Source organism: Mixia osmundae, assembly GCF_000708205.1.
Source record: "Mixia osmundae IAM 14324 unplaced genomic scaffold scaffold_5, whole genome shotgun sequence".
Lineage (NCBI taxonomy): Eukaryota > Fungi > Basidiomycota > Mixiomycetes > Mixiales > Mixiaceae > Mixia > Mixia osmundae.
The window spans coordinates 800,369-825,689 of NW_014575559.1; the positions used below are offsets into that span (position 1 = coordinate 800,369).

At 54.1% G+C, this 25,321-nt stretch overlaps 15 protein-coding genes across 15 annotated transcripts; 9 read left to right on the forward strand and 6 right to left on the reverse strand.

Moving 5' to 3' along the window:
- Positions 1 to 578: 578 nt before the first annotated feature.
- Positions 579 to 1,917, reverse strand: L969DRAFT_87517 (uncharacterized protein). Its single transcript, XM_014712653.1, has 6 exons — positions 1,668 to 1,917; positions 1,355 to 1,616; positions 1,211 to 1,298; positions 1,097 to 1,164; positions 853 to 1,053; positions 579 to 804 (listed from the first exon to the last, which is right to left on the reverse strand). Exons 1-6 carry the CDS (start codon positions 1,872 to 1,874, stop codon positions 668 to 670), a joined length of 963 nt encoding a protein of 320 aa, XP_014568139.1. The 5' UTR covers positions 1,875 to 1,917; the 3' UTR covers positions 579 to 667.
- Positions 1,918 to 1,952: 35 nt separating this feature from the next.
- L969DRAFT_87519 (uncharacterized protein) lies at positions 1,953 to 3,200 on the forward strand. Its single transcript, XM_014712654.1, has 9 exons — positions 1,953 to 1,985; positions 2,037 to 2,069; positions 2,121 to 2,139; positions 2,191 to 2,392; positions 2,446 to 2,614; positions 2,661 to 2,690; positions 2,747 to 2,783; positions 2,832 to 3,011; positions 3,069 to 3,200. Exons 1-9 carry the CDS (start codon positions 1,965 to 1,967, stop codon positions 3,134 to 3,136), a joined length of 759 nt encoding a protein of 252 aa, XP_014568140.1. The 5' UTR covers positions 1,953 to 1,964; the 3' UTR covers positions 3,137 to 3,200.
- Positions 3,201 to 3,236: 36 nt separating this feature from the next.
- Positions 3,237 to 4,489, forward strand: L969DRAFT_103470 (uncharacterized protein). The gene is made up of 3 exons (XM_014712655.1): positions 3,237 to 3,805; positions 3,856 to 3,961; positions 4,018 to 4,489. Exons 1-3 carry the CDS (start codon positions 3,280 to 3,282, stop codon positions 4,436 to 4,438), a joined length of 1,053 nt encoding a protein of 350 aa, XP_014568141.1. The 5' UTR covers positions 3,237 to 3,279; the 3' UTR covers positions 4,439 to 4,489.
- Positions 4,490 to 4,519: 30 nt separating this feature from the next.
- L969DRAFT_87521 (carbohydrate-binding module family 50 protein) lies at positions 4,520 to 6,905 on the forward strand. The gene is made up of 2 exons (XM_014712656.1): positions 4,520 to 5,316; positions 5,365 to 6,905. The coding sequence occupies exons 1-2, from the start codon at positions 4,576 to 4,578 to the stop codon at positions 6,751 to 6,753; spliced, it is 2,130 nt and encodes a 709-aa protein (XP_014568142.1). The 5' UTR covers positions 4,520 to 4,575; the 3' UTR covers positions 6,754 to 6,905.
- A 187-nt stretch (positions 6,906 to 7,092) lies between these two features.
- Positions 7,093 to 10,483, forward strand: L969DRAFT_94622 (uncharacterized protein; the record flags this gene model as incomplete). Its single annotated transcript, XM_014712657.1, has 4 exons — positions 7,093 to 7,185; positions 7,237 to 9,032; positions 9,084 to 9,975; positions 10,028 to 10,483. 4 exons carry the CDS (start codon positions 7,093 to 7,095, stop codon positions 10,481 to 10,483), a joined length of 3,237 nt encoding a protein of 1,078 aa, XP_014568143.1.
- L969DRAFT_103473 (uncharacterized protein) lies at positions 10,060 to 11,567 on the reverse strand. Its single transcript, XM_014712658.1, has 4 exons — positions 11,413 to 11,567; positions 11,331 to 11,362; positions 11,084 to 11,272; positions 10,060 to 11,033 (listed from the first exon to the last, which is right to left on the reverse strand). The coding sequence occupies exons 1-4, from the start codon at positions 11,534 to 11,536 to the stop codon at positions 10,560 to 10,562; spliced, it is 819 nt and encodes a 272-aa protein (XP_014568144.1). The 5' UTR covers positions 11,537 to 11,567; the 3' UTR covers positions 10,060 to 10,559.
- Positions 11,568 to 11,583: 16 nt separating this feature from the next.
- Positions 11,584 to 12,492, forward strand: L969DRAFT_87525 (uncharacterized protein). Its single transcript, XM_014712659.1, has 6 exons — positions 11,584 to 11,662; positions 11,717 to 11,827; positions 11,881 to 11,966; positions 12,014 to 12,090; positions 12,139 to 12,254; positions 12,301 to 12,492. The coding sequence occupies exons 1-6, from the start codon at positions 11,628 to 11,630 to the stop codon at positions 12,428 to 12,430; spliced, it is 555 nt and encodes a 184-aa protein (XP_014568145.1). The 5' UTR covers positions 11,584 to 11,627; the 3' UTR covers positions 12,431 to 12,492.
- A 79-nt stretch (positions 12,493 to 12,571) lies between these two features.
- Positions 12,572 to 14,325, reverse strand: L969DRAFT_94625 (uncharacterized protein; the record flags this gene model as incomplete). Its single annotated transcript, XM_014712660.1, has 12 exons — positions 12,572 to 12,633; positions 12,681 to 12,847; positions 12,902 to 13,074; positions 13,124 to 13,436; positions 13,485 to 13,578; positions 13,626 to 13,703; positions 13,759 to 13,783; positions 13,833 to 13,879; positions 13,936 to 13,996; positions 14,047 to 14,079; positions 14,130 to 14,209; positions 14,262 to 14,325. 12 exons carry the CDS (start codon positions 14,323 to 14,325, stop codon positions 12,572 to 12,574), a joined length of 1,197 nt encoding a protein of 398 aa, XP_014568146.1.
- A 131-nt stretch (positions 14,326 to 14,456) lies between these two features.
- Positions 14,457 to 15,730, reverse strand: L969DRAFT_94626 (uncharacterized protein; the record flags this gene model as incomplete). The annotated part of the gene is made up of 5 exons (XM_014712661.1): positions 14,457 to 14,735; positions 14,780 to 14,927; positions 15,113 to 15,384; positions 15,437 to 15,591; positions 15,631 to 15,730. The coding sequence occupies 5 exons, from the start codon at positions 15,728 to 15,730 to the stop codon at positions 14,457 to 14,459; spliced, it is 954 nt and encodes a 317-aa protein (XP_014568147.1).
- Positions 15,731 to 16,616: 886 nt separating this feature from the next.
- On the forward strand, positions 16,617 to 17,158 carry L969DRAFT_17492 (uncharacterized protein; the record flags this gene model as incomplete). Its single annotated transcript, XM_014712274.1, has 2 exons — positions 16,617 to 16,841; positions 16,889 to 17,158. 2 exons carry the CDS (start codon positions 16,617 to 16,619, stop codon positions 17,156 to 17,158), a joined length of 495 nt encoding a protein of 164 aa, XP_014567760.1.
- Positions 17,159 to 17,300: 142 nt separating this feature from the next.
- L969DRAFT_48633 (uncharacterized protein) lies at positions 17,301 to 17,827 on the forward strand (the record flags this gene model as incomplete). The annotated part of the gene is made up of 2 exons (XM_014712662.1): positions 17,301 to 17,501; positions 17,549 to 17,827. 2 exons carry the CDS (start codon positions 17,301 to 17,303, stop codon positions 17,825 to 17,827), a joined length of 480 nt encoding a protein of 159 aa, XP_014568148.1.
- A 314-nt stretch (positions 17,828 to 18,141) lies between these two features.
- On the forward strand, positions 18,142 to 19,126 carry L969DRAFT_17494 (uncharacterized protein; the record flags this gene model as incomplete). Its single annotated transcript, XM_014712275.1, has 6 exons — positions 18,142 to 18,150; positions 18,199 to 18,332; positions 18,380 to 18,450; positions 18,501 to 18,575; positions 18,628 to 18,685; positions 18,739 to 19,126. The coding sequence occupies 6 exons, from the start codon at positions 18,142 to 18,144 to the stop codon at positions 19,124 to 19,126; spliced, it is 735 nt and encodes a 244-aa protein (XP_014567761.1).
- A 90-nt stretch (positions 19,127 to 19,216) lies between these two features.
- Positions 19,217 to 20,409, reverse strand: L969DRAFT_17495 (uncharacterized protein; the record flags this gene model as incomplete). The annotated part of the gene is made up of 3 exons (XM_014712276.1): positions 19,217 to 19,281; positions 19,336 to 20,136; positions 20,190 to 20,409. The coding sequence occupies 3 exons, from the start codon at positions 20,407 to 20,409 to the stop codon at positions 19,217 to 19,219; spliced, it is 1,086 nt and encodes a 361-aa protein (XP_014567762.1).
- A 280-nt stretch (positions 20,410 to 20,689) lies between these two features.
- On the forward strand, positions 20,690 to 22,480 carry L969DRAFT_94630 (uncharacterized protein; the record flags this gene model as incomplete). The annotated part of the gene is made up of 3 exons (XM_014712663.1): positions 20,690 to 21,483; positions 21,531 to 22,148; positions 22,198 to 22,480. The coding sequence occupies 3 exons, from the start codon at positions 20,690 to 20,692 to the stop codon at positions 22,478 to 22,480; spliced, it is 1,695 nt and encodes a 564-aa protein (XP_014568149.1).
- Positions 22,481 to 22,497: 17 nt separating this feature from the next.
- L969DRAFT_87532 (glycosyltransferase family 90 protein) lies at positions 22,498 to 25,281 on the reverse strand. The gene is made up of 4 exons (XM_014712664.1): positions 23,782 to 25,281; positions 22,888 to 23,731; positions 22,699 to 22,837; positions 22,498 to 22,648 (listed from the first exon to the last, which is right to left on the reverse strand). Exons 1-4 carry the CDS (start codon positions 25,037 to 25,039, stop codon positions 22,550 to 22,552), a joined length of 2,340 nt encoding a protein of 779 aa, XP_014568150.1. The 5' UTR covers positions 25,040 to 25,281; the 3' UTR covers positions 22,498 to 22,549.
- Positions 25,282 to 25,321: the final 40 nt, after the last annotated feature.

The window sequence follows — 25,321 nt, forward strand, 5'->3', positions numbered from 1 at the left end:
TTAGAGTTTATATATGTGGTTGTTCAACGCGAATGTCAAGCCTCATAGGTTTCATGGTGTAGTAGTTATCACGTTCCCTTGTACGTTAATTGCCGACTATTTTCATTCAACTCTGATCTAATCTCTCAGCACAGTACATCTGTTGCGGGAAAGGTCTTGGGAGCATAACCCAATGGAATCATTTTTGCTGCTTTGCGTCTCGCTTTTTGATGCTGCAGAGTCGCTTGTACGATGCTCCAGGCTCGATTTTTGATGCTGCAAAGGGCGTCGCATATAGCGTACGCCTTCGGTCAAAACACATTGAATTCTTTTCGCGTACAATTTGGGTTTTAGGAGCAGTGAGTCAATTTCTTGCCCGACGGTAATCAATTGTTTCCTAGCAGAGCAGTCATGCTATCGGGCAACACAGCATCCGTTGGGAGCTGAGGAGGCTACAGCTCGTGTGTAAAGTGCTGCAATTATCCTACTGGCCTCAGCAGATGCATAGATGCTACGCCTCAAAATGTACGCCAGAGACCAGAGCCTGTTTGGGTTCCTCGCAGCTGATATGATCAAAATCTTGACCGCACAAGCAAGCGATCTCTGACTTGAGGCGACCGTTCATGGCTTCACGCGCTTCATGTGCCAAGCTCACTTGCGCGCTACACGAGGACTGCAGCTTTGCGCGCTATAAGATATCCTTGAGCGATTGCTTAGCGGATCCACGCTCGAGCGGTTTTGGCTGAGTTGGCGATGGCTTCCAGCCTATACCGTAAATGACTTGCCAGGTGGCAGGGATTGTGCCATCCTCATTGCCATGCAGCTCTGTTCAGGCACAGTAAGCGATAGTGATGACGATCATAGAAAGCCCACCTTTGTAGATAGCACCTGCGGCAAGGAGCGTATCACGCTTGAGGAAGTTGCGCCGGTTGACGACCGCATTGTTCTCTCCCATGAGTTGGAGATCGTGTACGAGCTCGAATATCGAAGGATAATTGATGACAATCTCATCTACGTCAACTGCTGGCAGTGCAAAGTTGGCTCGTGATAACAGGTTCGACATTGAGCGTGAGTCTGCTCGCTCTTAGTCGGATTAAGATAGCGACTGAGTACTCACCAGTCATAGGGGAAATGTGTGGGCTCAGACCGCCTTCGCGCTCCATCTCCGCCAACTGCAGCGATGTCCTGATCTGCGTGTTAGCAGGCGTCATGTACAGCCTAGCCGGCTAACCTGAGCTCGAAGAGTGTGTCACCCCCGAGCAATGAAGCGATGAGAACACCATCCGGCCGTAATGCGCGTTGCAGCTGGAACAGAACGCCTGCTCTCCAGTACTTTAATTTCATGCTAATCGAAGCTCAACCTTTGTGGACACACCTGGCAAGTCGTTGACCCAATGCAGAGCGAGCGAGGACATGACGACATCGAGCGAGTTGGGCTCGAATGGTAACCGCTCGATATCCTCAATGAGCAACCGCTCGACGGGCAGCGCGTATTCTACCGAGCGATCACGTTCGAGAAGCGGCCGACAAGTGTCGACCATGAGGACGCTCTGAGTGATGTCTGGATCCAAGAATTTGGCCAGATGTCCTGCCCCAGAGCCAAAATCGACGACTTTCGGATATCGCCTCTTTATATCCTAGATGCAAGTCATGAGCGCGAGACGGCAGGTGAGTCATTTTCATCGTACGAGCAGACGGTCGATCATGTTCTCTGCTACTGCGTCCTTGACATAGTCTGTCTGCCGAGAGAGTACAGGATCTCGAACTGATCTGACTCTTTGGGCGTGTTTCGTCTGTCGGTCAAAGACGGCAAGCGCAGATGTGGAAGGCATGCCCGGTGCTGCGCTCGCATAGCTCCTCTGTGCATGTCGGCCGGTCTGCAGGAGCTTGTGCATCCTGTAGGACTCTGAAGATCCGATCGACTGGTGCGCGTCATCGCGAAATCACACAGTCGATCTACTCTCCTCTGCCTTATCATCGACAAGATGGCGACTTCAGACTGGGTCGTGAGCTTCTTTACTTGCGTCTCGCTATGTACTGCTGATCAGCCACGATAGATTCGCTCAGTAGCGCCGGGCGTGACCATTTTCGTGCGTTGATGCCTTTGTGCATTGGCGAAAGCTGATCTGGTCACACGACAGTCCAAGCCGTTTGCAAGAGGTGAAAGCCCCAGGCATCAGCACTTCTCTCTTGCTTAGTCAACAGGGTCAGGTGGCTTCGTGCCTATCGGAGGCAGATCGACCGCTATCAAGCTCGCTTCGGGCAATGTCTTTCTGTTCGCTTCGACGCCTTACAATGAAGAATCACGCCAGGCTATCGAAGACATGGCCACGTCCAGCGACTCGAAACAGACAGGCACCGTCAAATGGGTTCTCGCGCCCGACTCTGTGCATACCATGTTTACGAAACAATGGTAAGTCTGCTCGCAATAGCCCAGGTCAAGGGGCTCAGCATCCGCACGCGCAGGCAAGAAGCGTACCCTGATGCCAAGATCTACGGATGTGAGGATTCGGCGAAGAACAAGGAGATCAAGTGGACCAAGATCTTTACAAAGGAGAATCCCAATCCATTTGCAGAGGACGAGGAATTGAGCAAGGAGATCAAATCCGAGTATTTCTCGGGCTTCGTCAATCAGGTAGGCCTCCTTGCGGACTTCAGATTGAGCGCTGACAGTCATACAGGATATTGCTGTGCTTCATATGCCATCAAAGGTTCGCTTGAGATTGTACAAGCACAAGACGCGGCTTACATTCTGGACGGCGGACAGACCTTAGTCGTTGCAGATCTGCTCATGAATCTGCCCGGTGAGTCTACTCATTTGACCGGCGTGAGTCATGCTGACGGTGTATCAGCGACGGAGCAATACAGCAAGTCGAACAAGAGCGCATGGGGCTTCACCGGCTACATGAACCCTTTCTCTGGTCTGCACAAGACCTTTGTCTCTGGACCAGGTGCAAAAGACAAAGACAGCATGGCAGCGAGCGCCAAAGTCGTCAACGCATGGGATTTTACCCGCATCATCCCTTGTCATGGTCTGTCTGATCTGCGGCGCAAGCATATGCAGTCGCTCATCACAGTGTGACGCGCAGGAGACGTTCTGGAGGGAAATGGAAGGGCAGCTTGGAGTTCTGCCTACTCAAAGCTACTGAAACCTTGATCCGCGCACGGTACTGCAGTCTTTGTCACTTATACCACCTGCATTGCATGTGTTGTCGCCTCCCTCTATACCGAACAAGCGCTGAGTGCTGAGTCAGCACATTCGACAAAGACGCGCGCCTTTCGTTGGACCCGGTCAGCATCATGAGTGAGACGGTCAGCTTCATCAAGAAGAGCAAAGGGCGGCCGGCGGGTCTCAAGAAGACGAGCAAGTCCTACGATGAAGAAGCTAGCCAGAAGGAAGTCGTCGTCCTGCCGGGCAAACGAGCTACGCCCTCCCAATTCTCGACGGGTGGTCTCACGAAGCGAGCACGAGCGCAACAAGAAGCTCTCGACTTGGAAGAAGCAGCAGATCGAGCAGACCTGACCGGTGTTGCGTATTCATCTCATAGCCGAGTACTCGATCGACGGTCAAAGTCGCCCTCACCGTCTGCACTCGGTACGAGAGATGTCGATGGCCCCCTGCATCCTACGCTAGGCAGGGGGAAGGAGGGAGATGTACTGGAGGGAGACGAGGCGGAAAGAGCAGATGGTCTGTACAAGGGCGCTTCGGCTTACTCCAGTCAGCTACCGAAAGGCTCGGCAAAATATGGTCCCGTCAAAGGACCGGCCAATGTACGCACTATCACGCTCACAGACTACCAGCCCGATGTTTGCAAAGACTATAAAGGTACGCATCCTTTGCAGGCTTATGTGAGGCGGAGCTGATGAGGAGAGCAGAGACGGGATTCTGTGGGTTTGGCGACACTTGCAAGTTCTTACATGACCGAGGAGACTACATGCACGGCTGGCAACTCGACAACATGTTCCTCTCCTCACAGGCTCAGTATGTGCCATTCTCAATCTAGACAAGATAGGCGCTGATTTCATTGACTCGAACAGGAAGAATGCGCAACCTGTGGTAGAGGAAGCAGTAGAAGAGGAGCTGCCCTTTGCTTGTCTGATCTGCCGCAAACCCTTCACAGATCCTATTGTGACCCAGTGCGGTCACTACTTCTGCTCGGCATGCGCGATCAAGCGCTTCCTCAAAACGCCAAAATGCTATGCTTGCAACGGACCAACGGGCGGCATCTTCAATAAAGCCCACAAGATCATTGAAGTACAAAAAAAGGCGAGAGAAGCGCAAGAACAAGGCGATCAGGATGATGCCGGCCTGACTGCTCAAGGCGAAGAGACGGGCTATGAGATCGAAGGATTGGCCGAGGATGTCGATAGAGTCGTCGAGCCCAGACCTGCTCAGGTCCCTGCAGAGGAGCTCGAAGCCGAGGGAGAAGGCGAGTACAAGTACTTTGAGGAAGACTAGATGTTGCTGTCATGTTGTACACTCTCTGCATCTCGCATTGACCTATCACCCCCCTGGGCATTCGCGTGTCGCGTGGTTTCGCTGCCGTCCAGCTCATCCTCAGACTGGCCCGAACGAAGGATGAGCAGCAGACGACGATGACGGCGCCCTACTGGAGCTCTGCATCTGTGGATAGCTTCGACTCTGCAGGTGTTTGGTCGAATGTCGTCAGCAACCCTAGCTCACCCAAGCGACTTGAAGCTCCAAGCTCTCAATCGCCCACAGCTGGTCCCAGCAGATCCGCTGCGACTAGCTCCAAATGGCCGAGACAGACAGCTCCAGAAGAGCTGGAGAGTCCGCAGACAGGCTCGAGTTGGGGCTTTGGCGATATCCAGGCTGCCAAACCTGCAACGTCGGCAACGGCGACGATCACGGGTACGGCTCGAGCGTCCAACGGATTGAGATCGACTGCACATTCGCCCTTGCCGCTCAAATTGACTCAAGAGTCTCTGGACGATCATGCCACGTCAAGTAGTAGCAGCACCATCCCAGCTCATTTCGCTCATCATACCGGTCTGCTAGATCTAGGAGGCAATACGCGACCGGCTCTCATGCGCAAGACATCGGAGACTGTACGGCGGATATCGGAGAGCTCAGACGGATGGATGGGCAACGGCTCCTTCAGCGCCTCGACGAGTGATAATGGTCTCGCGCAAGGCAACAGAATCAGCGTCGAAGAGCTCAGGCGACATGGTCTCGGTAGCCTGCTACAGGACCGCAAGGGCAAATCAAGGGAGGTGCCGGATGACATGCTGCAGGGAGACACGAGAGAAGTGCTCGTACATCGCGTCAAGAAGACAGACACCTTTGCTGGCATCGCATTGCAATACGGCATTTCTGTTCGTTGCGCCGCCTGCACCTGGGCTGCTGCTGACGCGCTGGACCAGGTACAATTACTACGGCAGAGCAACAAGCTCTGGTTGAATGACCCAATATACCTGCGCAAAGAGCTCTATATACCCCTCGATGCTTGCAGCTTTTCTATAGGTGGCAAGGAAGGCATAGAGCGAGTCGAGCTCGAGCCAGATCACATCAAGATCTACGCTCGCACACGTACAAAGTCGTCAGTTACCAACCTATCCGGCCTAGGCATCGAGCGCCGTGAAGATGCCGGCCTGGGCATACTCGAAGAGCTATCTGATGTTCACTTTGAATCCGATCCAGCTATGCGGCCAACTTCACATCCGCTATCTTGGGACAGCAGTCGCTCTCCGAGCCCGCAATTGCAGAGATTGCAAGCTCTCGACGGAGCTCGGCAAGCTCAAAGCTATCTGCCAGCGACTAATCGCGATCACAACATGTCTCCCACACTGCCGTCGTTCAGCACGATGCTTGCGCCTACGCCTCTCAGACCCATCAATACGGCTCACTCGCCTACTTTCATCATCGATCGTGCTTCGCTCTCATCCGACCAAGCCAGCTCGTCAGTCTCCCGTTCGCTGTCACCCTTTGGTCCAGATCCAACACAAGCAAGGAATAGGACAGAATTAGAAGTGACAGAGATACCCATCACTCGCGTGCCTGCAGCGAGCATGTCGTACTTTCCGCCTGCAGCTACTGCAGCTTCAAACATCTCCGCTCAGAGGACGCCGACTGCTAGAGACTCTTTCGATCTGCTTAGCATTACGGAAGGCGAAATCGATGCTGGTGTCAGTGCGGCCATAGCACTTCAACGCGAGCGACTGTCGAGTGCCTCGTCTCAGAATCTGCGTAGGCGAACAGGCAGCCCGTTTATAGCGAGCACCAATCCGTCTGAGCACCTGTCACAGACGACGGACATGCTGCTTTCCGGAACGCATGACCGCTTGAATGGACATGCCATCGATACACCAGACACAAAGCCACTCGAATCAATGGGGCCGACTTCACCTCTCCTCCGGCCAACGAACAAGCCTGGCTCAGCGTCGCTCAGCAAAGCGCCAACAATGTCAAGAAAGGCATCTTTTGGCGCAGCAGCAAACGCAGTGGCCAGCTTATTTGACTCTGGCGAGTCTCCCGGCAAGCATGGCACGAAACTTCAGTCTGGCTTTCCGACAGCCAACACGCGCAAGTCGCCAGCGCTGAAAAATACCGCTATTGTGCCAACGACGGGCACGAAAGTGCGCAAAGGCTCTATGCCAATTGAGTCGGCCATCGTCCGGGCTGAGCCTACGAACAATTCTGGCTGGAAAGCGATCGATAGCGAAGAAATGGCAATGGCAGCCATCATTCTGAACAGATCTGCTGCTCGGAGCAAGACACAGGAATACGCATCAGGAAGGCCTTATCTTCGTTGATCTCGGGTTTGCGGCAGAGCGGGATGTCTCTCGCAGATTGAAATCGCGAAAATGACGAGCCAACGATTGATGCAGGCAGCGGGAAGGCGCGTTTCGCTCGGGCGGGCTATCATCACGTCTTTACATAGAAAATGCATCCTTTGCCTTGCGACTGCTTGAACCTTGTTACCTGGACGATCATCCCCATATCCTCCTGCCGCTCGCCCCGCGGTCGCCGACATTCCGGTCTTCCGGTCTGGCCTTGAACCATGCCCGCTTCTATCATCTCGTCCTGTCTGCTTGGTTTGCGCGCGTTGTCGGAGTATCATGGCCGAAGCAAACGGCGCATGACGATTCAGCATGGCCTCCGGCGGCACGCGTACAACATGCTCTGTCGCGAGCTACGTGACTTCGCTTGTGGCCACGACATCTACGAGCACTACTACCATTTATGCATGTCTTACTGAGCTTTCTCTCAGGTCTCGGGCTCACACACACAAGCAGGAAACCAGCACTAGCGTGTCCACCTCGATCTATGCGAGCACAGGCATAATTGTCGCTGGCACAGAATGGGTCGCCTACGCTGGCTGCGCCAACTTTTATTTGGCTTATCACCCAGAAGGGCCATATGCCAACGGCATGGGTACTGCACCTCCTGCAGGAGATCCGAGCTACAGTACCACAGGCAGCGATCCTGACGATGACGGCACTGCTGAAGCCGGAACGATATACGAATATCCCATATGCTCGAGTTGCTGTTTGTCCTTGTACTATAACTACGCCGAGTCTTCCTGCGCGGGACGCTACGACATCTGTGGTGCTTGTAGGTACGACGGAATCCCCGGAATCCGTAAGCGCCACCTGGCAGCCGTGCAGGGCGCCTATGAGCCAAGCAAGCCCAAGCTGCTACGACGACAGGCGGAACCGACAATCTACGCGACAACGTCAATGTACTGCGATCCCGGTTCGTCTTACGTCGTTAGCAGCACTTCTCAGAGTACAGTGTATGCAACTACAATGCTATTGACGACTTCTGTCTCGACCGCAGATTTCACAACCTCGACGATCAGCTATGCGACTGTGGCGAGCACCAGCACGAGCGTGTCGACCATCAGTTCCTGTTCCACCTCGATCGAGCCAACTCCTCCGCCCGTGACAAGCAGCAGCTCGACTACCATCACCTCGACGACGACGACAAGCACTTCCTCGAGTAGTTCGTCATCGACAATCCCGACTAGCTCCTCGACAAGCACTTCTTCATCCAGCACTACGTCTTCAGCTTCCACGAGCACGACCTCATCAGCCAGGAGCAGCAGCACGAGCACTTCAAGCACCGATGGTCCGGTCACGTCGACCACGAGCACGGTCAGCACGTCTTCGTCGCCCACGAGCCCATCAACGACTTCTATCACAAGCACAAGCAGCGCGACCTCTGCGGTACCGAGCAGTGCACCCGGCACAGCGAGCTCCGAGAGCGCCGCAGATAACACAAATGCGGTCATCGCGTCAGCGAGCACGACCACGAGCACGGCAGCTGACCCTCCTTCTGTCGTCAGCACGAGCTCAAGCGCCACACCGTTGCCCGTCATCGTCATCGTCCCCAGCGGTTCCACTGAAGAACCATTCAGTATTACGCCAGGTGCGACCCCCTCGACTGCGCCGTCTTCGAGTCAAGCAAGCCCTCTGCCGACACAAAGGACTGCAGTCTTCACCGCTCTCGAACCGACTTTGACTGCAGGACAGGCCGCAACTGTCGGCGCTACAGCTCCAAATGGTGATGTGACGTCGTTCGTCGTATCCGTCGCGCCAGATGGCATGTCTACGTATATCCCGCTCTTCACGCCTGGACCAGCAGCATCCAATGCGAAGATTGCGCCAGCTGTCGTCAACTCGGGCATTCCACTCGTCAATACTGCATCGCAGCCCGGCAACGATCACATGATTGCCAAAATAGTAGCGCCGAGCGTAATCGGCGCCGTCGCTCTCGCAGCGGTCATCGGCTTGTTAGCTTGGAAAGGCGTTTCGAAGATACCCTTCTTTAAGTCACTCTTCTCCGGGAAAGCGATCGGTCACGCTCCACCAATGTCAGCCTCATCGCCGTTCATGCATGGCATTGTCAATGCACAGGTGCAAACCCAGACTCACGAAGTTGCTAAGAAAGCCAATCATGATCATAACCGGCCCAGCTTTGAGCTTGACGGTTCGCCGACTAAGATCTGCGCGAGCTTCTTGACACAGCACAGCATCGACTATACGGCAGCTGATTGGGACGCAGAGATGGCCCGAGCACACAAGACAGGGTAAACTCTTCCAGCTTATGTGTGCTGGCAGGGCTGACATATGTGTCGCAGCTTTGACGCATTTGCGATGCATGTCGACACGCTGGATGAACTTGACTCGCTTTACCTTGCCACGGAGGCGGCAGCCAGGCATGGCCACTTCAAATTCTACTTATCGCTGGATTCTCGGGTACTGCGGCACAGAGAGGCAGTGCTCTTGCTTCTTGACAAGATGATCGACGCAGACGCAATTTTGACTCACGGTTCGTTCTTACATAGCTCGACAATGCGCGGCAACAGGCCCATCGTTGCTGCTCGACCGCCGCGTCACGAGACGCCAGCGTCTTGCAAAAAGCTTGGCGAACGTATCGCTGCACTGGAGAAAAGCGCTATAGCCCGTCAGATCGAGCTTCATTTCATACATCCTCATCCTTTCAATGCTCGTAAATTAGACAAAGCCGTGAAGCAAAGATATCAGGAAGCAAGTGCCCTCAATGATGTCTTGCAAAAGGCAAACAATCTGTACGGCTTAACTTCGGGCAATAATCTGACGATAGTGCTCGACCTTATTGGCAAGTCTGCACCTGCTCTGCCTGGCTCAGACATCTTTGGGCACGTGGCATATGCTGCCGATAAGCTGATGAGCTTCGGCAAGGACTTCATGCTGCCCATCTCGATGATGGAGCTCTCACATGGCGAGGATCTGGACAACACTCAACATGGTCCGGAAGCATACCTCAAATCTTGGGATGCAGCGAAACAGCTCGAGCCATCTTTCGTCGTGCTGGACGCATGGAATGATTACCACGCATCGAAATACCTGGCGCCTGCGCCTGCCCATGTGGTAGCTCGTCACCCAGACATCGGTGGACATGCGGTCGACGAAAGCTTGGTCAACATGACATCTTGGTTCATTGCCAATTTTAGGGAGGAATCTTCAAAGGAAGAGAAGAAGGATCGTTCTGTGAGTTATTCTATGCTTTCACTCTGATGTACATTCTCATCGAAATTCACAGCATGACGTTGTGGTCATCGGCTATCGCACTCGACCGCGAGATACTTCAGGGGAGACGACTTCGAGTCACAGCAAACGCAAAGTCAGGCAGGCCACAGCCTGGCTAGATCAAGTCTTTATCGTGTCTCGCCTCGAACAGACTGGCTTTTCTGTCATTGTCGAAATAGAAGGCGATGATATTTTGCACCGACCACTAGGCTCCGATTTCAGCAAGGAGACGATTGCAGTATGCACGAATAAGCCGATCCGCGTGGCACTTGTCCGCCAAGGAGCAGTGATCGCTCAGGGCGGTCTTGGGCCGATGCTCACGCATCACAGCAAGAGCGAGAAGTATCACTGGCGATTCGAATGCTTTACGACGCATCAAGATGAAACTGCAGCCGGCGGCGAGATGATGGATTCGCATGCCATCATTGACAACGGTAGCGATACGTCTGATCTGATCAGACTCTACTAACGAGATGTTGACGAGGGGCACATTGAGGACAACAAGCATACGTGGGTTGTACAGGGGGATTGTTGATACATGCAGATCAGGTAGACCGAGAAGGCGCTTTGAATGGCTTGACGACACTTGCGTTCCTCTGATAGCTATATAGCGAGCCTGATGGACTCTTGTGGGATGGTTGATACTGTAGCGCCCTCGCTAGGGCGCTGGTCATTGAGCTGCCAAGCTCGCCGGGTTGTGGCGTCGCGCTGCCTCTCTCGGGCAGTTTGTCATTGCTTTCCTTTAGCTTGACTATTCCGAGCGCGTTCTGTCTCGGCTTAAGCATTGGAACGCGCCTCTGCTCGTCAGGCGGGCGCGGCGAGGCATTGCTTGCTCTATCGGAGAGCTTGCGTCGCAACGCAGGCGAGCCATGGGTCGCAATCACAGAGGCGTAAGGAGATGCCACCTTCTTCTGCACTGCTGCAGGCGACGATGGGTTGGCATCGTCACAAAACCCGTCCAGGTCAGCAGCGACTTTGCGCTTACGTGCGCTGTGCGTCTCTTTGATGGCATTGAGGTCCTGCAGTCATGTCAGCAGCTCGCACGAAAAGGGAGAGACGCGTGACTGACTGTCTTGCTCTCAAGACAAAAGTCTTCCAATCGGCTCAAATGACGGCTGAATTGAATCTCTGTATCAGGTGCAAAAGTGATTGTAGGCGCAACGCAGCTGCTGGCTTGCGCCCGACCTGCCGAGGCGTAGATATAGCGCGGAACAGTCGTCTCGTCGATCACGCCGAATGCTGAATCGAGGAGAAATGCCTGTCACTCGCACTGCTCAGCGTGGCTCAGTGTGGATTGTATCAGACCACTTTGTCACCTTTGCATTGTAGTGATGCACTCTCACGTAGCCTGCTCGCAACGTCAACTCGTACATGACTATCTATCGTCATTCGACGAGCCATCGTGCCAGGTCTTGGCCTTCTTGTGCACGTCTGACGTGTATTGGGCTGCATATCGCTTGACGACCGCTGTGTCAGCGCAGTCTGAGCCTCTTGTGCTGAGCTCGCGTGCGCTGTTGCTCATCCCATATCCACTTCGCCGCCGCCGCCGTCGCGACTCGATTCGTTTCTACAAAAGTCAGGCGTGTCTGGCGAGTGCTCAGGCCACAAGGAAGATGTACAACGTCGTCCAGCGCACCAATGCCGTCTTGTTCGTCTTCACTCCCGTACGGCATCACACAGCTGACGAATGACGACTTGGCAGCGGATTGGCCACGTCGGTGCTCATGGGCCTCATGGCAGCCATTGCGTTGTCAAGCTTCATCATACCGGTCGAGATGAAGCCCGGCTCACTCAAGATCAACTCGCTCAACGTGTCAGTATAGCCGCCCACGCAACGTCTGCAGTCCGGCTGAGCTCGTCGTGCAGGGCTTTGGGTCGTACGCGTGATGGTTACGGCAGAGCGAGCACGGCCGAGTCAGAGTTTGCGTTCGCTCGCTTTGACATCCAAGCAGGTTCGTAGCCGAGTAGCACATCCGACATGGTCTGAGGCCTTTAGCAGATCTGCGGCCGCTCTTTCATTGGAATACCAAACAGCTCTTTGTCTACTTTGTGGCCGAGTACGCGACGGCAGATCATGTGCGCAGCATGATAGCTGCCGTTTGAGCAAAGCTGACAGTGGAGCAGCCGCACAACGAAGTCGTCATTTGGGATCGCATCATCAGGCGAAAACAAGATGCTCGCGTCAATATAGGCGGCGCGAAGAACAAATATCGCTTCAAGGAGATCTCTGGCAAGTTCAAGTGAGTTACCTGAATCTACAGCTGTACATCCCTCATCGCTGCGCAGCAATGCAACAGCGACGTTCTCGCTGCAGTACAATGTCATGCCTTGGGTCGGAGTACTCACCACAGGCGAAGCTGGACGAACGAGCGCAATCCAATTTCCAGCGGCTCAAGGCAGAGTAGGATACCAATGATGATGTAAAAGTGACTCATGCTTGTTGTATGCTCAACTGCAATGCTAGTGCCAATAACCTCGAGACAGTGTGCATGTTCAAATGATACTTTGTGTGCAATTCTTCGTCGCTTGAGATTCTGTGTCGATTCAATGTGGAAGCTCACGCACGCTTGCCAGCCCCGTAGGCCTTTGTAGCATAATCGCCACCTTCGCAAATCAGATCTGCTTGCGACATCAGCAACGCCAATTATCAGGAGCAGTAGACCTACTCTGAGGATCCTGCGGCTTGTGATTGAGGTAGTTCTCAAGGATGGTTTTCGTTCCGTCGGCATAGCGCTTCTGAGCATCGAGCGTCGTGCCGGAGTAGTGCGGCGTCATTGCTGAGCCGACGTTGAACTTGTCACCCTCCGAATTGGGGTGCGCCATTGTGCGCCAACTGTACTCGTGATCAGCTCGCGAAGCGATTAACATACGAAGAACCGAAACTGACGGCATATTTGCAGGTGCAGGCTGGACCGGCCAGACATCACCACCATAGCCAAGCAAGTGGCCCGAGTTGACCGCCTCAGCAATAGCGTCAGCGTCACAAATTGCACCACGGGCTGTGTTGACGATCCAGGAACCCTTCTTCATCCAGCCAATCGTCTCCTTGTTGATCATACCCTGACTCACCAGTCAGCCACTGCTTAGCAGCGTCCCAAGAGATACACACCTTGGTCTGTTCGTGCAGGGGGCAATTGATGGTCAGGATGTCTAGCTTGCCGAGGAACTCCTTGAGATCCGTGATGCGCTCGACCTTGATGTCCTTTGCGATCTCATTTGGCAGCTCTGTGTAGTCGTAGTAGTACAGCTGCTTGGGGTCGAATGGTTGCAGACGACGAAGGACGCGTTGACCGATACGGCCGGCTCCGATAGTGCCAATGACCTTGCCTTCGATATCATAAGCATCTTGCGCGACCTTGGCGACATTCCAGTCGCCTGCGCGGATCTGCTCGTGAGCGGGTACAAAGTTGCGAACGAGACAGCTGTTTGACATGTCAAGGGTGCTCGGCAGTATGTATCAGGAAACGTACAGCATGGTCATGACGACATGCTCTGCTACAGAGACGACGTTCGAGCCGCTCACTTCTGCTACGGTGATCTTGCGTTCGTTTGCGGCATTGAGATCTGCGCGAATGTCAACAGTCATACTGCCTTCCAGATAAGCGATGTACCAATGTGGTCAGAGCCGACGCCAGCAGTAATGCAGAGCTTGAGATTCTTTGCCTTGCTGATGACGTCGCGTGTGGCATCTGCTCGAACGCGTAAGCCTGCCAAATTTGAAGGCGAGTGACTACTGGTGCTTACAGCCGGGATGGAATGGCGTGGTGATCTGGGAACGCCAGTAAGCACGAGTCGGTCAGACAGCAAGCAGTACGCACGAGGATGTCAGCATCAACAATCTCTTTCTGAAAAGTCGAGTCGGCGCCTGCAGTAGCAGTGGCGGGCTTAGCCACATCCCGGGAATATACGTGGGCGGCTTGCCTTCCTTGTCGTCTGTGACCACAAGCGTGTGACCTTTAGACTTTAGATAGTCGCCCAGACCCTGCGAGGCACGTCAGCATATGCAGACAGCTGTCAAAGGGGGCGACATACGAGTGCTTGCTCAGTCGTGCCGAGCATGCGTGGCTGCAAAAGTCACCCTGAGTCTATATCTGGACATAAACAATGAGACGTACATTGCGAGCTCCATATTTGCCGCCGCTGTAAAGGACTGCGAGCACTTTCTGAGCACGAAGGGCTGTTCCGTTCATGTCGTCTGTCATGCTCGGTGGACGGTTTGCGAAGTAGAAAGACTCCGAATGACGCACTGGATGATCCCTCGGAAGTCGACGGCTGCGTCGGACTTCGCTTCTCGAGAATGCGGAGACTCATTATCGCGATATCTTAGCGCGGGCGGCCTCAGCGCGTTGGTCACGGGGCACCTTCATGTGTCACGGCCACGTGGCTGTCCACGGCACAAGGAATCGTCCGTCTGCGGAGAAGTCATGCATGCAGCTTTGCAGCTAGTCCGTGCCGGGATAATGCTTGACGACAGTGGTGCCAATCGTCAGGGAGTATCTGGTTGCTATGCTGCCAGGAATCAGACTCCATGCAAAATTTCCAAAGTCGACATAGGCAATGCTATTGCCTTTGTAGAACAGAGCGAGGTCGTAGCTGAAGCTGTGCTTCTGGTGATCCTCGCCGGTGACCTTGATCTCGTCCATGTGGTATCCGTTCAATACGTAGGTTCTAACATAAGCGAAGGTGGTCGCTGGAGTAGATGCACCGTAGAGAACAAAGGTCTGTATGCCTGTCAGTTTGGCATGCAAGTAGCGATGACACTGACCTGGCCATCGCCCTGAGGACTATATGCGGTACAGTAGTCGATGGTCAGAACGTGGGGGTGTTCATAGGCGTCAATTTTCAGTGTCGACAAGCCGGAGGTCGAGCATGCACGTTTGGCAAGATCGTTTGTCGTGGGCGACGCAAGCACGCTGCCAAGCAGCAGGAGCATAGCAGCGAGCATACCGTACATCATCATGTTGTCGAAAGAAATCGACGAAGAAAGCTGCAGAAAAGCTGCTGTACAATCTCGTTGACGTCAAACACATGCATTCGTACTTTGTTGCCATCGAGATGGAACACGGACACGGTCATATTGCAGATTGTGGGACGCTACCCCTTGCCTGGCCAGCGGGGCCGATAGTTGCCGCCAATCTTGAGCGTGTGTATCACTTTTTGTTGCTTGCCATCGAAATAATAGTAGCCAACCGTCGCATAGTGGATTGTCTGAGCCTGGTAGAACAAGACGAGTGTGTAATAGAAGTCATGATCATTTTGCGTCTTGCCGGACACGACGAAGACGTCGGAGTCGAAACCATTCACTTTTCTGTCTACGGGAAGGCCCGCAAAGGTCGTTGCCGGTGTAGAAGCATCGTAAATGTCGAAATGCTGCAAACAAGACACTTAGTCTAAAGCCTGTGTCGCCTCGCTGAGTACATACGCCCGATGCCGACGGATGCAGGGCGATGCAGAAGGTCATGCTGAATATAGGCGGTGCATCGTGATGGGCGCCGGGATACAACGTCAGCGTTGCTTGGTCCTGATAAGGGCACGCGCGTTTCGCCATTGTGGCCGAGGGAGAGGGAGCAGTACCGACTGCAGAGAGTGTGGCTAGGGCAAACGCCGCTAGATTACAGGCTCTCATGCTAGGTGACTCCCTAGCACGCGAAGTTTGGCGTGACGGAGGGTCAGAGTCTGTTCCTTGTGGCGATCCGGTGTGGCCGACCGTCTCCATGTCGACGCAGAGCCGCAAAAGCGTATTTTGTTTCCTTGATATACAGCACTATACAACGCATTGCGACAACGAGATCATGGGTTTGAGGAGCGAGCGTACGACCGCGCGAAAGGAGCAAGAACTTAAAGAAATCGTCGCGCGATATGCCCACTCCCGATCACGACGAATGCAATTGGCAAGCAAAAAAGAAAAGTCTCGTACGAGATTCGAACTGGACAGGTAGGGTTAACGATTTGTCGTGAGCATCGAAATAGCAACTTGCCTCATAACCTCCAGATTAGAAGTCTGGCGCGCTGAGCCATTGCGCCAACGAGACCGCTGAGCTAAGCGGGCCGAGTGGGCGCAGGCCCCCTAATCTTATATGATGTTCATACGCAAAGTTGCCGCTACCAGGGAATGCTGATGCTGCTAGGCCATACAATTTTATAGAGGTGGCTTTCTTGTCCTGCGCACCTCATGTGGCAGGAAGCTCTTTCCCTGTCCAAAATCGCCGAGTCTCGGCGCAAGAGCACAAACCGCCCTGCACGCTGCTCGATCTCTACTCGTTGCGAGTAGTCGGAGCGCATTGCTCTCTCTCCTCCCATCAGTTGCATTCTCAGCAAATATGTCGCAGCCCTGACAGCATCATTCCATCACTGCACACTGTGTGTAATATTTCAGTATGCAAACTAGCGCCGCGTCGAAAGCGAACGGAGCATCATGTCAGACCACGATGCACCCTATGCCTGCACACTGGAGGACAGAGCGCATTGCTCATCAATACGGCGAGGATTTTATCGTTGATCTGCCCGAGGTGGCAGCTCGCTCCAAAAGAAGCGTTGCCATCACGTGATGGCAGGGCGGTCCGCAACCGGTTCCTGCTAACTACGCGCAAGGTCCGGAGAAGATGCGACTGTCTCTTATCATCTGCGCACTCATTGGCTTCGTGGCTGCTCGTAACGTTATCATACACCCGCCCGAAAATAGTGTAGAAGCACCTCACAAGAGCGGGACTAACGAATGTCCCGCAAGAGATTGGACGACCCTAACGATCGTTGCGCCGAAAGATGACAAGGGTCTCACCTTGGAGCTTGCGTGGTGCACGACTTATAAGCCTGCGAGCTCTGGCAACGTACATCAATGCAATTCGAGTGGTGCCTTTTGATAATCGTGCCGCAGATGTGGAACAATATCCAAGCCTCAACACCCAAGACGTCAATCGAATTCGATCATTCAGAAAAGGCGGGCGGATACGAAATGAATAGCTTCACCGTGCTTGGCACGGATCATCATGGAAACCCGTTTTCATTGGTGGTCGACTATTACTTCAGAGCCAACGACATTCAATACGTCAAAGTATTTGGCTTCAGCTGGGCCACGATCAATTTCAACGATGACATTGGCTACAAGCTCGCAATTGACGGCGTGCCTCGTCCACACTACGAATGATGACGGCGTGCCTCGTATGATCTATGAATAGTAGGCAATGTGCTTGGCGATGTATCACCGTGACCACCTGGGACGCAATGCATCACCTTGGACACGATCACGTTGCATCAGTCAAATTCCTCAACACTTGCTCGACCTCAAGATGAGACTCAGCACTGCGCTTGCCGGTTTGATAGCAGCAGCAGTAGGATCTGCGCTCGCCGCACCCTCTGCTGAGCTTGCAAAGCGCGCATGTGCGCCAGCTGAAGAGACAACACTGAAGATCTTTGCATTGGAACACCGCGACGGAGCTCCTATCCTGAGCATGACATTCTGTACGACCTTCAGTCCAACTAAGAAGGGTGTGAGTGATCCGATGAAGCTGCTTGGCTCCTTCTCATTGCACAGCAGAACTTCACCCTGTCTCAAGCGAGCACGCCCTCTACCACTTTCTTCCCGCAAGGTTCTCTGCCGGTCCAAAACTCCAAATTCATCTTTGATCTGATCGTCATACATGGCGAGACCAAGCCTGGCTCGACATTTGATATCATGATTATCCTCTATTACGAAGGACCAGTCGTTCGCTATTCGTCGCTTGGATACTACTACGCCAATGGCGTCAAGCAACCATCTATTCATTCGCTGACGATTGGCGACAAGATCCGTCCTCGCTGGCCAGGCAGAGGTTAGACGGCGACTCGCTCGTGCGATGCGTATGGATGCAGTGCTCCCACGTCGTGCTACCACACCGCAATGCCAACACTTCGACGGCAGTATGTGTACATAACAAACGGGAGTGCTTTGAGGATCATGCGATGAGTAGAAGTGATTCGAGGACTATGTGGCCCAGTGCAGTGATGGCCAAAATGACACTGATGTGAGGTCTGAGTGCCACCTGTGCTCGCTTCGCGGCTGGATGGCGAAGGCGCGAAGGGGTATTTGGCCGAGTGGGGCAACTGTGGTGTGCCAGGCTGCACGCTGCTGCCAATCAAGCGACTTGCGAGATGGCAGACGTACGCTCGTATCTTACCGGTGTATGCCCACGCTGATGGATCGTACAGGCAAACGAGAACAATGCTGCTGCCGGCGGCTCAGAAGAACAAGAGCACGATCCTCATTTCGAGCCAGTGATCAAGCTCACTGATGAAGTCAAGACTTCCACTGGCGAAGAGGATGAGGACGTTCTCTTCAAGATGTTCGTCTCATCTGTTGTCGATAGAGAAGGGCTGATCGGTGGCGTAGGCGAGCTAAGCTGTTCCGATTCGACAATGGCGAATGGAAAGAACGCGGAACAGGGGACATGCGACTCTTGCGTGCGTCTCTGCTTGCCCTGACCAGCGCAAGACTGATCAGACGACATCAGAGCACAAGCAGATCAAGAAGGTGCGCGTAGTCATGAGAAGAGACAAGACCCTCAAAGTTTGCGCGAATCACTACGGTCAGTCTTTTGCCTCGCCACACTGTAGGCATCCTTACATCCAGAGAGATAGTGACATCCGACATGACCCTCACGCCGAATGTTGGATCTGATCGCAGCTGGGTCTGGACGTATGCTCCCTCCCTCTCTCGGTATCAAGCAAGCTGAGACGAGAGAGTGACAGCGCGACTGAGGCAGATGAAGAGACGGGCGAGGCCAAGCACGAATTACTGGCAGTCAGGTTCGGTACGAGCGAGAACGCAAATCTGTTCAAGACGGCCTTCCAAAAAGCGCAAAAGATCAATGCCGGTGAAGAGACGGAAGCCGCTGCCACGACAGACGATGTCGCCCGAACGGCAGAAGTACCTCAAACGGACGCTACTGCTTCTGCTATTGCGGCCGAGATCATCGATTCGAAGAAGACAGCAGAAGAGGTAGAACCTACAACGGACAAGACTGCAGATGCAACCGAGGGACAATTGGCGGAGACGCAGGAGATCAAAGATGATGCCAAAGCGGCTGGTAAATCTGATGAGGCAGTAGCAGAGGCAGTCGAAGCGGGTCATTCGTAATGCCCATAGAGATCCCGCAACCTGATGACATGCAAGCTTTTCCCTTTGCAACTCTGCTTTACAATGTAGCATCGCACTGAAAGATAAAGCCTAAATATCATCGGCCATGTTGCCACCGAGCTGAACTTTCTCGCCTGGCTCAAACGCCGGCATGCCTGTTTGATTGTCAGATCAGTGATGACGACGAGGTGAGCGAGGGAATGACGCACCCAGGTAAGGACAGCTCGCACATCTAAAGGCATCGCCAAGGTAGCAAGAACCACAGCTGCTCGTGACCGCACCAGTCGTGACTTGCTCCTGCTTCATGCCGTTGCTCGCTGCGCCATTGACGGCAGGAGCGCCGTTTGACATGGAATCAGGCAGGTCGTCCTTTTCGGCTAGCAGGATCTCTCTCAGACCACAGGAGCAATTCTTGCACGCTCTCCTTGTCTTCTTCACGTCGCAGCCCTCCTCTGGCCGTTGAGCGGCTTCTGCTCGCTTGAGATCGTCTGCAGATAGGAGGGTAGACTGATCGATCGTGGGGGTAGATGGCGCCTCGTTGATGAGGGACCATAGAGCGGCTTTCTTTTCCGCGTTGGCTCCCTTTCTCGCCCTTAGCTTCAGTGGCACTGCGCTTCCAGGCTCTTGTGTCGGCTGGGCTGACTGAGCAGATTGGGATTGGGGAGGTGAATAGTCAGAGGGAACAGTGGCGATCACTTTGTCGCCTCTCAATTCGACGTCCTTGACGGACAAAGTGTGCAGGATCTCTGTCAGTTCGGCGACATACGAAGGCGACATGCCAGAGGGTGGCTTGGACATCTCCACAAAGCCTTCTTGCACTTGAGCCGACGACGACTTACGATTGGACTGAGACTGGCTCGACTTGGAAAGCGTCAGACGCGTCGAGAGCGGTACATCTGACGGTAGCACGGTCGGCAAGATAATGCTCAGTAGCCTTGGTAAGACGTCTAAAGAGGCCGGTAAGAGGATGGAGACCTGACTGTACGTTGGCTTGTCCGGCAAGACGGAGCCTGTCCGACTTGTCAGTCCTTTGCTCACTCACGAGACTTGAAGGGAGGCTGACCGCCTTCGAGGACACGATCGAGCATTTCTGCCCGGACGGTGGGCTGCGAGTCTGATGTGACGTCGCCTGACAGGCCGCCGAGGGATTCAATGAGTGATTGGTAAGAGCCTTGAGAGGCGTGATCCATCGAAGCCAGGACGAGCACATGCTTGGGCTGCATCGGTTCGACGTGTGATGATGATGCGGAGGAGATCGAACGCTTGAGATCGCCCTGTGCCATGCTGGGATGACAGTGTTCAAAGTTCTTGCAGGCAGAACAAGATGGATGGATCATGTGATGACGTGTTCCGATCGATCGCTCCCAGCTGGATCCAGCTCCGACTCGAGATTGAGCTCGCCAGAGCACTCAGACCAGTCTTTCGAAGCGTACAGGACGAGGATGGATGGATCACGTCGTCTCGCCTAGACCGACGAGAACATCTCCCTCACGCTTGCTAGCTCGGAGCGGTTCTATCGACTCTGATTCGTCGGAGCACAACGCTCTCTTGGCATCGATCAAGATGGACACGCTCTCCCACTCCCGCTCGCCTTCGCTCGAGCAGCCATCGCCCACCAGTCCGATAGACAAGCAGACTTCTATCGACAAGCCAGACAATGACCAGCAGCAGTCCAAGACAGGAGCAGTCCAGGTGGGCACCTATGACGCAACGAGCGCGAATGGCATCCCTCTCACGACTTATGAGCGCAAGGCCCTTCTCATCAACAAGGAGCTCGACATCATCGGCATGGGACGCTATCAGTGGTGCCTCTTCTTCCTCTGCGGGATGGGCTACTTCCTCGATCTGCTCTGGGCTCAAGCATTCGGCCTGCTCGCCTCGCCTCTTTCGATCGAACTCAACGTCCAAGAGACCATTGGCAATATCTTTACCGCTTTCAGCGTCGGTCTCACCGTTGGCGCTCTCTTCTGGGGTCTGGCAGCAGATGTGCTCGGCAGGCGCCTGTGCTTCAATCTCACCTGCCTCATTGCAGGCATATTCGGTACCATCTTTGGCGCGATCAGTAATTTTGACGGCCTCCTCTTCATCACTGCCGTCATCGGGCTGGGTATAGGCGGCAACATCCCCCTCGACAGCTTGCTTGTGCTCGAGTTCATCCCCAACAACCGGAGAATACTGCTCGCTCTCTTGTCGCTCTTTCAGCCGCTGGGCGTTGTCGTTTCTTGCGCCATAGCATACGGTCTCATCCCGCCCTTCTCTTGCGATGCATCTCTGCCAGCTTGCGGACTCGGGCAAGAGCCATGCTGCACCAAGGCCTCGAATTATGGCTGGCGATATATGACATATACGCTCGGAGGGTCAGCTCTCGTGCCGATGACTTAACTCAGCGCTCATGATTGTGCAGAATCACGATCATCGTCTTCATATTGCGATTTGTGGTCTTTGATCTGCAAGAATCGCCGAAATTCCTCCTCGCGCAAGGTCGGGAGGCAGAAGCGATCGCCGTGCTCGAACATATTGCGCATTTCAACAAGCGGCCATCACCTGAGCTCACTCTCGAAGATTTCGATAGGATCACCAACGAGAGCACGGAAGCGACAGCAACAGATGAAGACTCGGGCAAATTCAGACGTCCACTCACAAAGGCGGAAGCAACTCGGAAAGTCGTACGCAATATGCTCGGCCGATTCAAGCATCTCAAGGGCATCTTTGCCAATCGATTCCTCTCGCTGACATTCGTTCTGCTCGCCATTGGCTTCATGGCCGAATTCTGGGCATTCAATATCGCCGGCGGATTCTTGCCGCTCATATTGCGTAACAAGGGTATCGCCGCAGATGTGTCGATTTATACGACATATCAGCATTACTTGATCATCTATGGGGCTGGAGGAGTACCTGGCGTACTGTTAGGCGCTTTTCTGCTTCAATTGCCTCTCATCGGGCGCAAATGGGGCATGGTCATTTCCGCCGCCCTCATGGCTGTCTCGCTGTTCCTCTTCACGGTCATCAATTCCCAAGCAGGGTCAGTTTCTTCTCAGTCTTCCCACATCGTATGCTCATCAACGCTGCAGAAATGTGGTCTTCAACTTGCTGGAGTATCTCTTCCAATCAGCGCTTAATGCGATCCTATACGCCTTTGTACCGGAGATCTTCCCCGCTCAAGTACGAGGCTCCGCTTCGGGTATGCTGTCTACGCTCGGTCGACTATCGGGCATCATCGCGCCCATTGCTGCGACCCAGACGTACAAGTCATCTACCGATGGCGTTCTCTACCTAGCCGGCGGCGGTGCGCTCGTCGCCATGGTCGCATTTGCTCTCTTGCCGTTCGAGACACGAGGCAGACAGACTTATTAGCACTCGCATAACGACCATGGATGTATGAGTCCTGTTGTCACATGTAGATACAATGAACAACAAGCATATTCACTGATAGTCCCAGCTGTCCTCTTCGCTTCGATGAAGCAATCGCGTCCATTCCAGCAAAAGACGAAGCATGTAAGCGTTTGTGTCGGCGCGTCGCCACTGGTCCTGCACGTCAGCTTCTGTGACGCATTGTTCATGTACAAACTCACATGATGCATGGCCCAGTCTCTCCCTGCCGCTGCGATCTCTGCAGCGAGATCTTCATTCTTGCTACTGCCTTTGATGCCACCCTCAAAAAAGGCCATGATATCGTAGATATCGCTGTAGTCTGGACTGACTGGAACGAAGCTGTTTGTCAAAATCAGCTGCGATGTTGCAGAAGATCCATCGAGACTCACTGAACCCATGGCTGAGACCTTTCTTGCCACCATTCTTCGTAGAAGGAGGATTTGAAGACGAGAGATTGGGAGGACATGAGCATCTTGAACCGGCCCGACCAGCCGTTGCCATCGACGTCGAGAACGTACTTGTTCTGCCAGAACTCGCTCATGGGAACATAGGGCTTCTTTCCCATCTCTTTCTGTAACCGGTCGCAAACGGATGGCTCGCACTGGATGGGTCCGCCCACGATCGACATGTTTAAAAACCGCTCGTTGAGATCTTTGCGCGCTACGATGACCTGATCGACAGAGCCGTCGCTCATCTCCCGCATGATCGATCGCTCTCCACGTTGCTTGCGGGCCATCTGATGCAGTCGGTACCGAGGCGAGAGGTACCACGAATCAGTGTTGTTCTCGAGATAGAAGGCACCGGTGGCTGCGCCTCGCCAGAAGAGTCTCGTGCCTGGCTTCTGATCGAACGGTAGATCTCCATCGAGATTGATAGGAAACTGCTCGGGCACAACAGTCAGATCGGTGCTCTCGCCGGTCGTCGACCATGAAAAGACAGGCGAGAGGTAGTCGAAGTCGTAGAACCGAGAGGGATTGACTTCGAACCAGAGAACTTCGGGGTTGTGGCAGTGATCCGAAGCTTTCTTGATATCGTAGACGAGCGAGTGAAAGGGTGGCGTGTCAAAGTGATCCTTGTCTGGCTCGAAACCCGCTTTTCCGCGCTGTCCGGCTTCGTAGATTGCCGAGCCCGGTGGACAGAGTGCTGCTTCCCTTGTGAAATTTGCAGGGCCGGCTTCGGGCGCATCGAAAGCGTCGTGTTGTGTGTAACCATCATCGCGCATGCTAGGCACATCTGCAAGCGCTTATAAGTAGACAGCCCAGGTTACAAACCGATCGACGTACATTGCCCAGTACGCGCGAGACGCAAGAGATGTTGGTGATGCCCGTATGACAAACGGCCGACGTAAGCATCATCTTCGTTCATTGGCAAGGTGATGGGCGCAGGCAGAAGCTTCAGGGCTTCTGCGCTACGATGAAGCAGGCCTTTTGCTCGGAACGCAGACTCTGGTATCTCGTCGAGCAGGATGCTATCATTGAGCCTGATTCGCTCGGGATCAATGTCGACAAGAACGGCTTGACCGGGCACGATCTCGTTGATCCTCTCCACTGCTATACGTTGCCTCGTTGCGATCTGATGAGCATCGAGCGCATAGTAGGGCTCGACATCGCGGTAGATCTTGTCAAATTCGTCGACGAGAACGACATCGTTGTCGACTGCATACTTCCACCAGATGTCGAACCCGCGAGGGGGCCGTCTCTTGTAGCGTCGAACATACTCATCAACGGCTTCCTCGAGTGTCTTGCTCTGTCTCGCAACCTTCTGGTTCCAATCTTTTCTTGCTCTGTCGATCAGCTCGCGCACTGGGTGCATGGGCAGGACGGTTGGCCGATTGAAGCGGCCAGAATTGGCGTCATAGATAAACAGTGATTGGCTTGATTCGTGGTGATCTGATAGTTTTTCGGAGCTTGCCCAATGCAGCTGATACCAGCTCGTGAACGCTTGATAGGGTGACATCGAACGAACGGCATGGTCATTCTGATAGTGATGTAGACCGAAAGTGAAGCCTGCGACGCCGAATGCGACGAGCAGGCACTTTATAGCGAGCAACAGGATCTTGCGTGATCTCTTGTTAAGCGCGGGTGTAGACCGTCGACGCGCTGCATCGTATGTGCGACCTTGTAGCAAGGCCTCCGCGGGATCACCGCGTAGACTTGGCTGCCCTCTTCCCCTCGGCGTATCTTTGTCGTCTGCATAATACTCTGCAGACGACCGTGTTGAGCTTGCGCTGGAGATTGACATCCTTGCGCCGAGCCAACTCGTCACGGACAGCTGTCTGACAGCGCTTGCGCTCTTGCGTGGCGAGCAGCTTGTGTGTTCTGATCTCGTAGGACCAAGTCGCTCGCGTGAGCTTAGCAGAGGTTGCTCAAAATTCTCTCCGGTCGATGTAGCTTCATAGCCTTCTGGCGTCAAGCCTGGTCCCCTCAATGAGCTCGTACCCGTGCTGCTGCCATAGCCAGGCGAGACGGGACTCTTCAGTGCGGTCGATTCCGAATCTCGTGGTGCTGGGCGGAGGGAGAGCTGGAGCGAGTTCCGCACCATCTCGGACAGCGTTCGCCCGCGTGCTGCCTGATCGAGTGTCTATCCGATCCACGAACAGTGTTCGGACAGCGCTCGCGGGGACTTGTTCCGCTGCACTGGTTTCAGCCTGACTCCGAGACTCAACCGCGAATGGGCAGCTCTGCCACACTCTTCTCTCGCCTATCAAGCATGAGCAGGGCAGTGAGAGGTCGGCTGGCATCGGCCGCCACGTCGTGTCTGCGGCCATGAGGATGATCCAGGGCTCGCTGCGTTTGGACTAAAAAGCTAAAACGCGCGCCATTC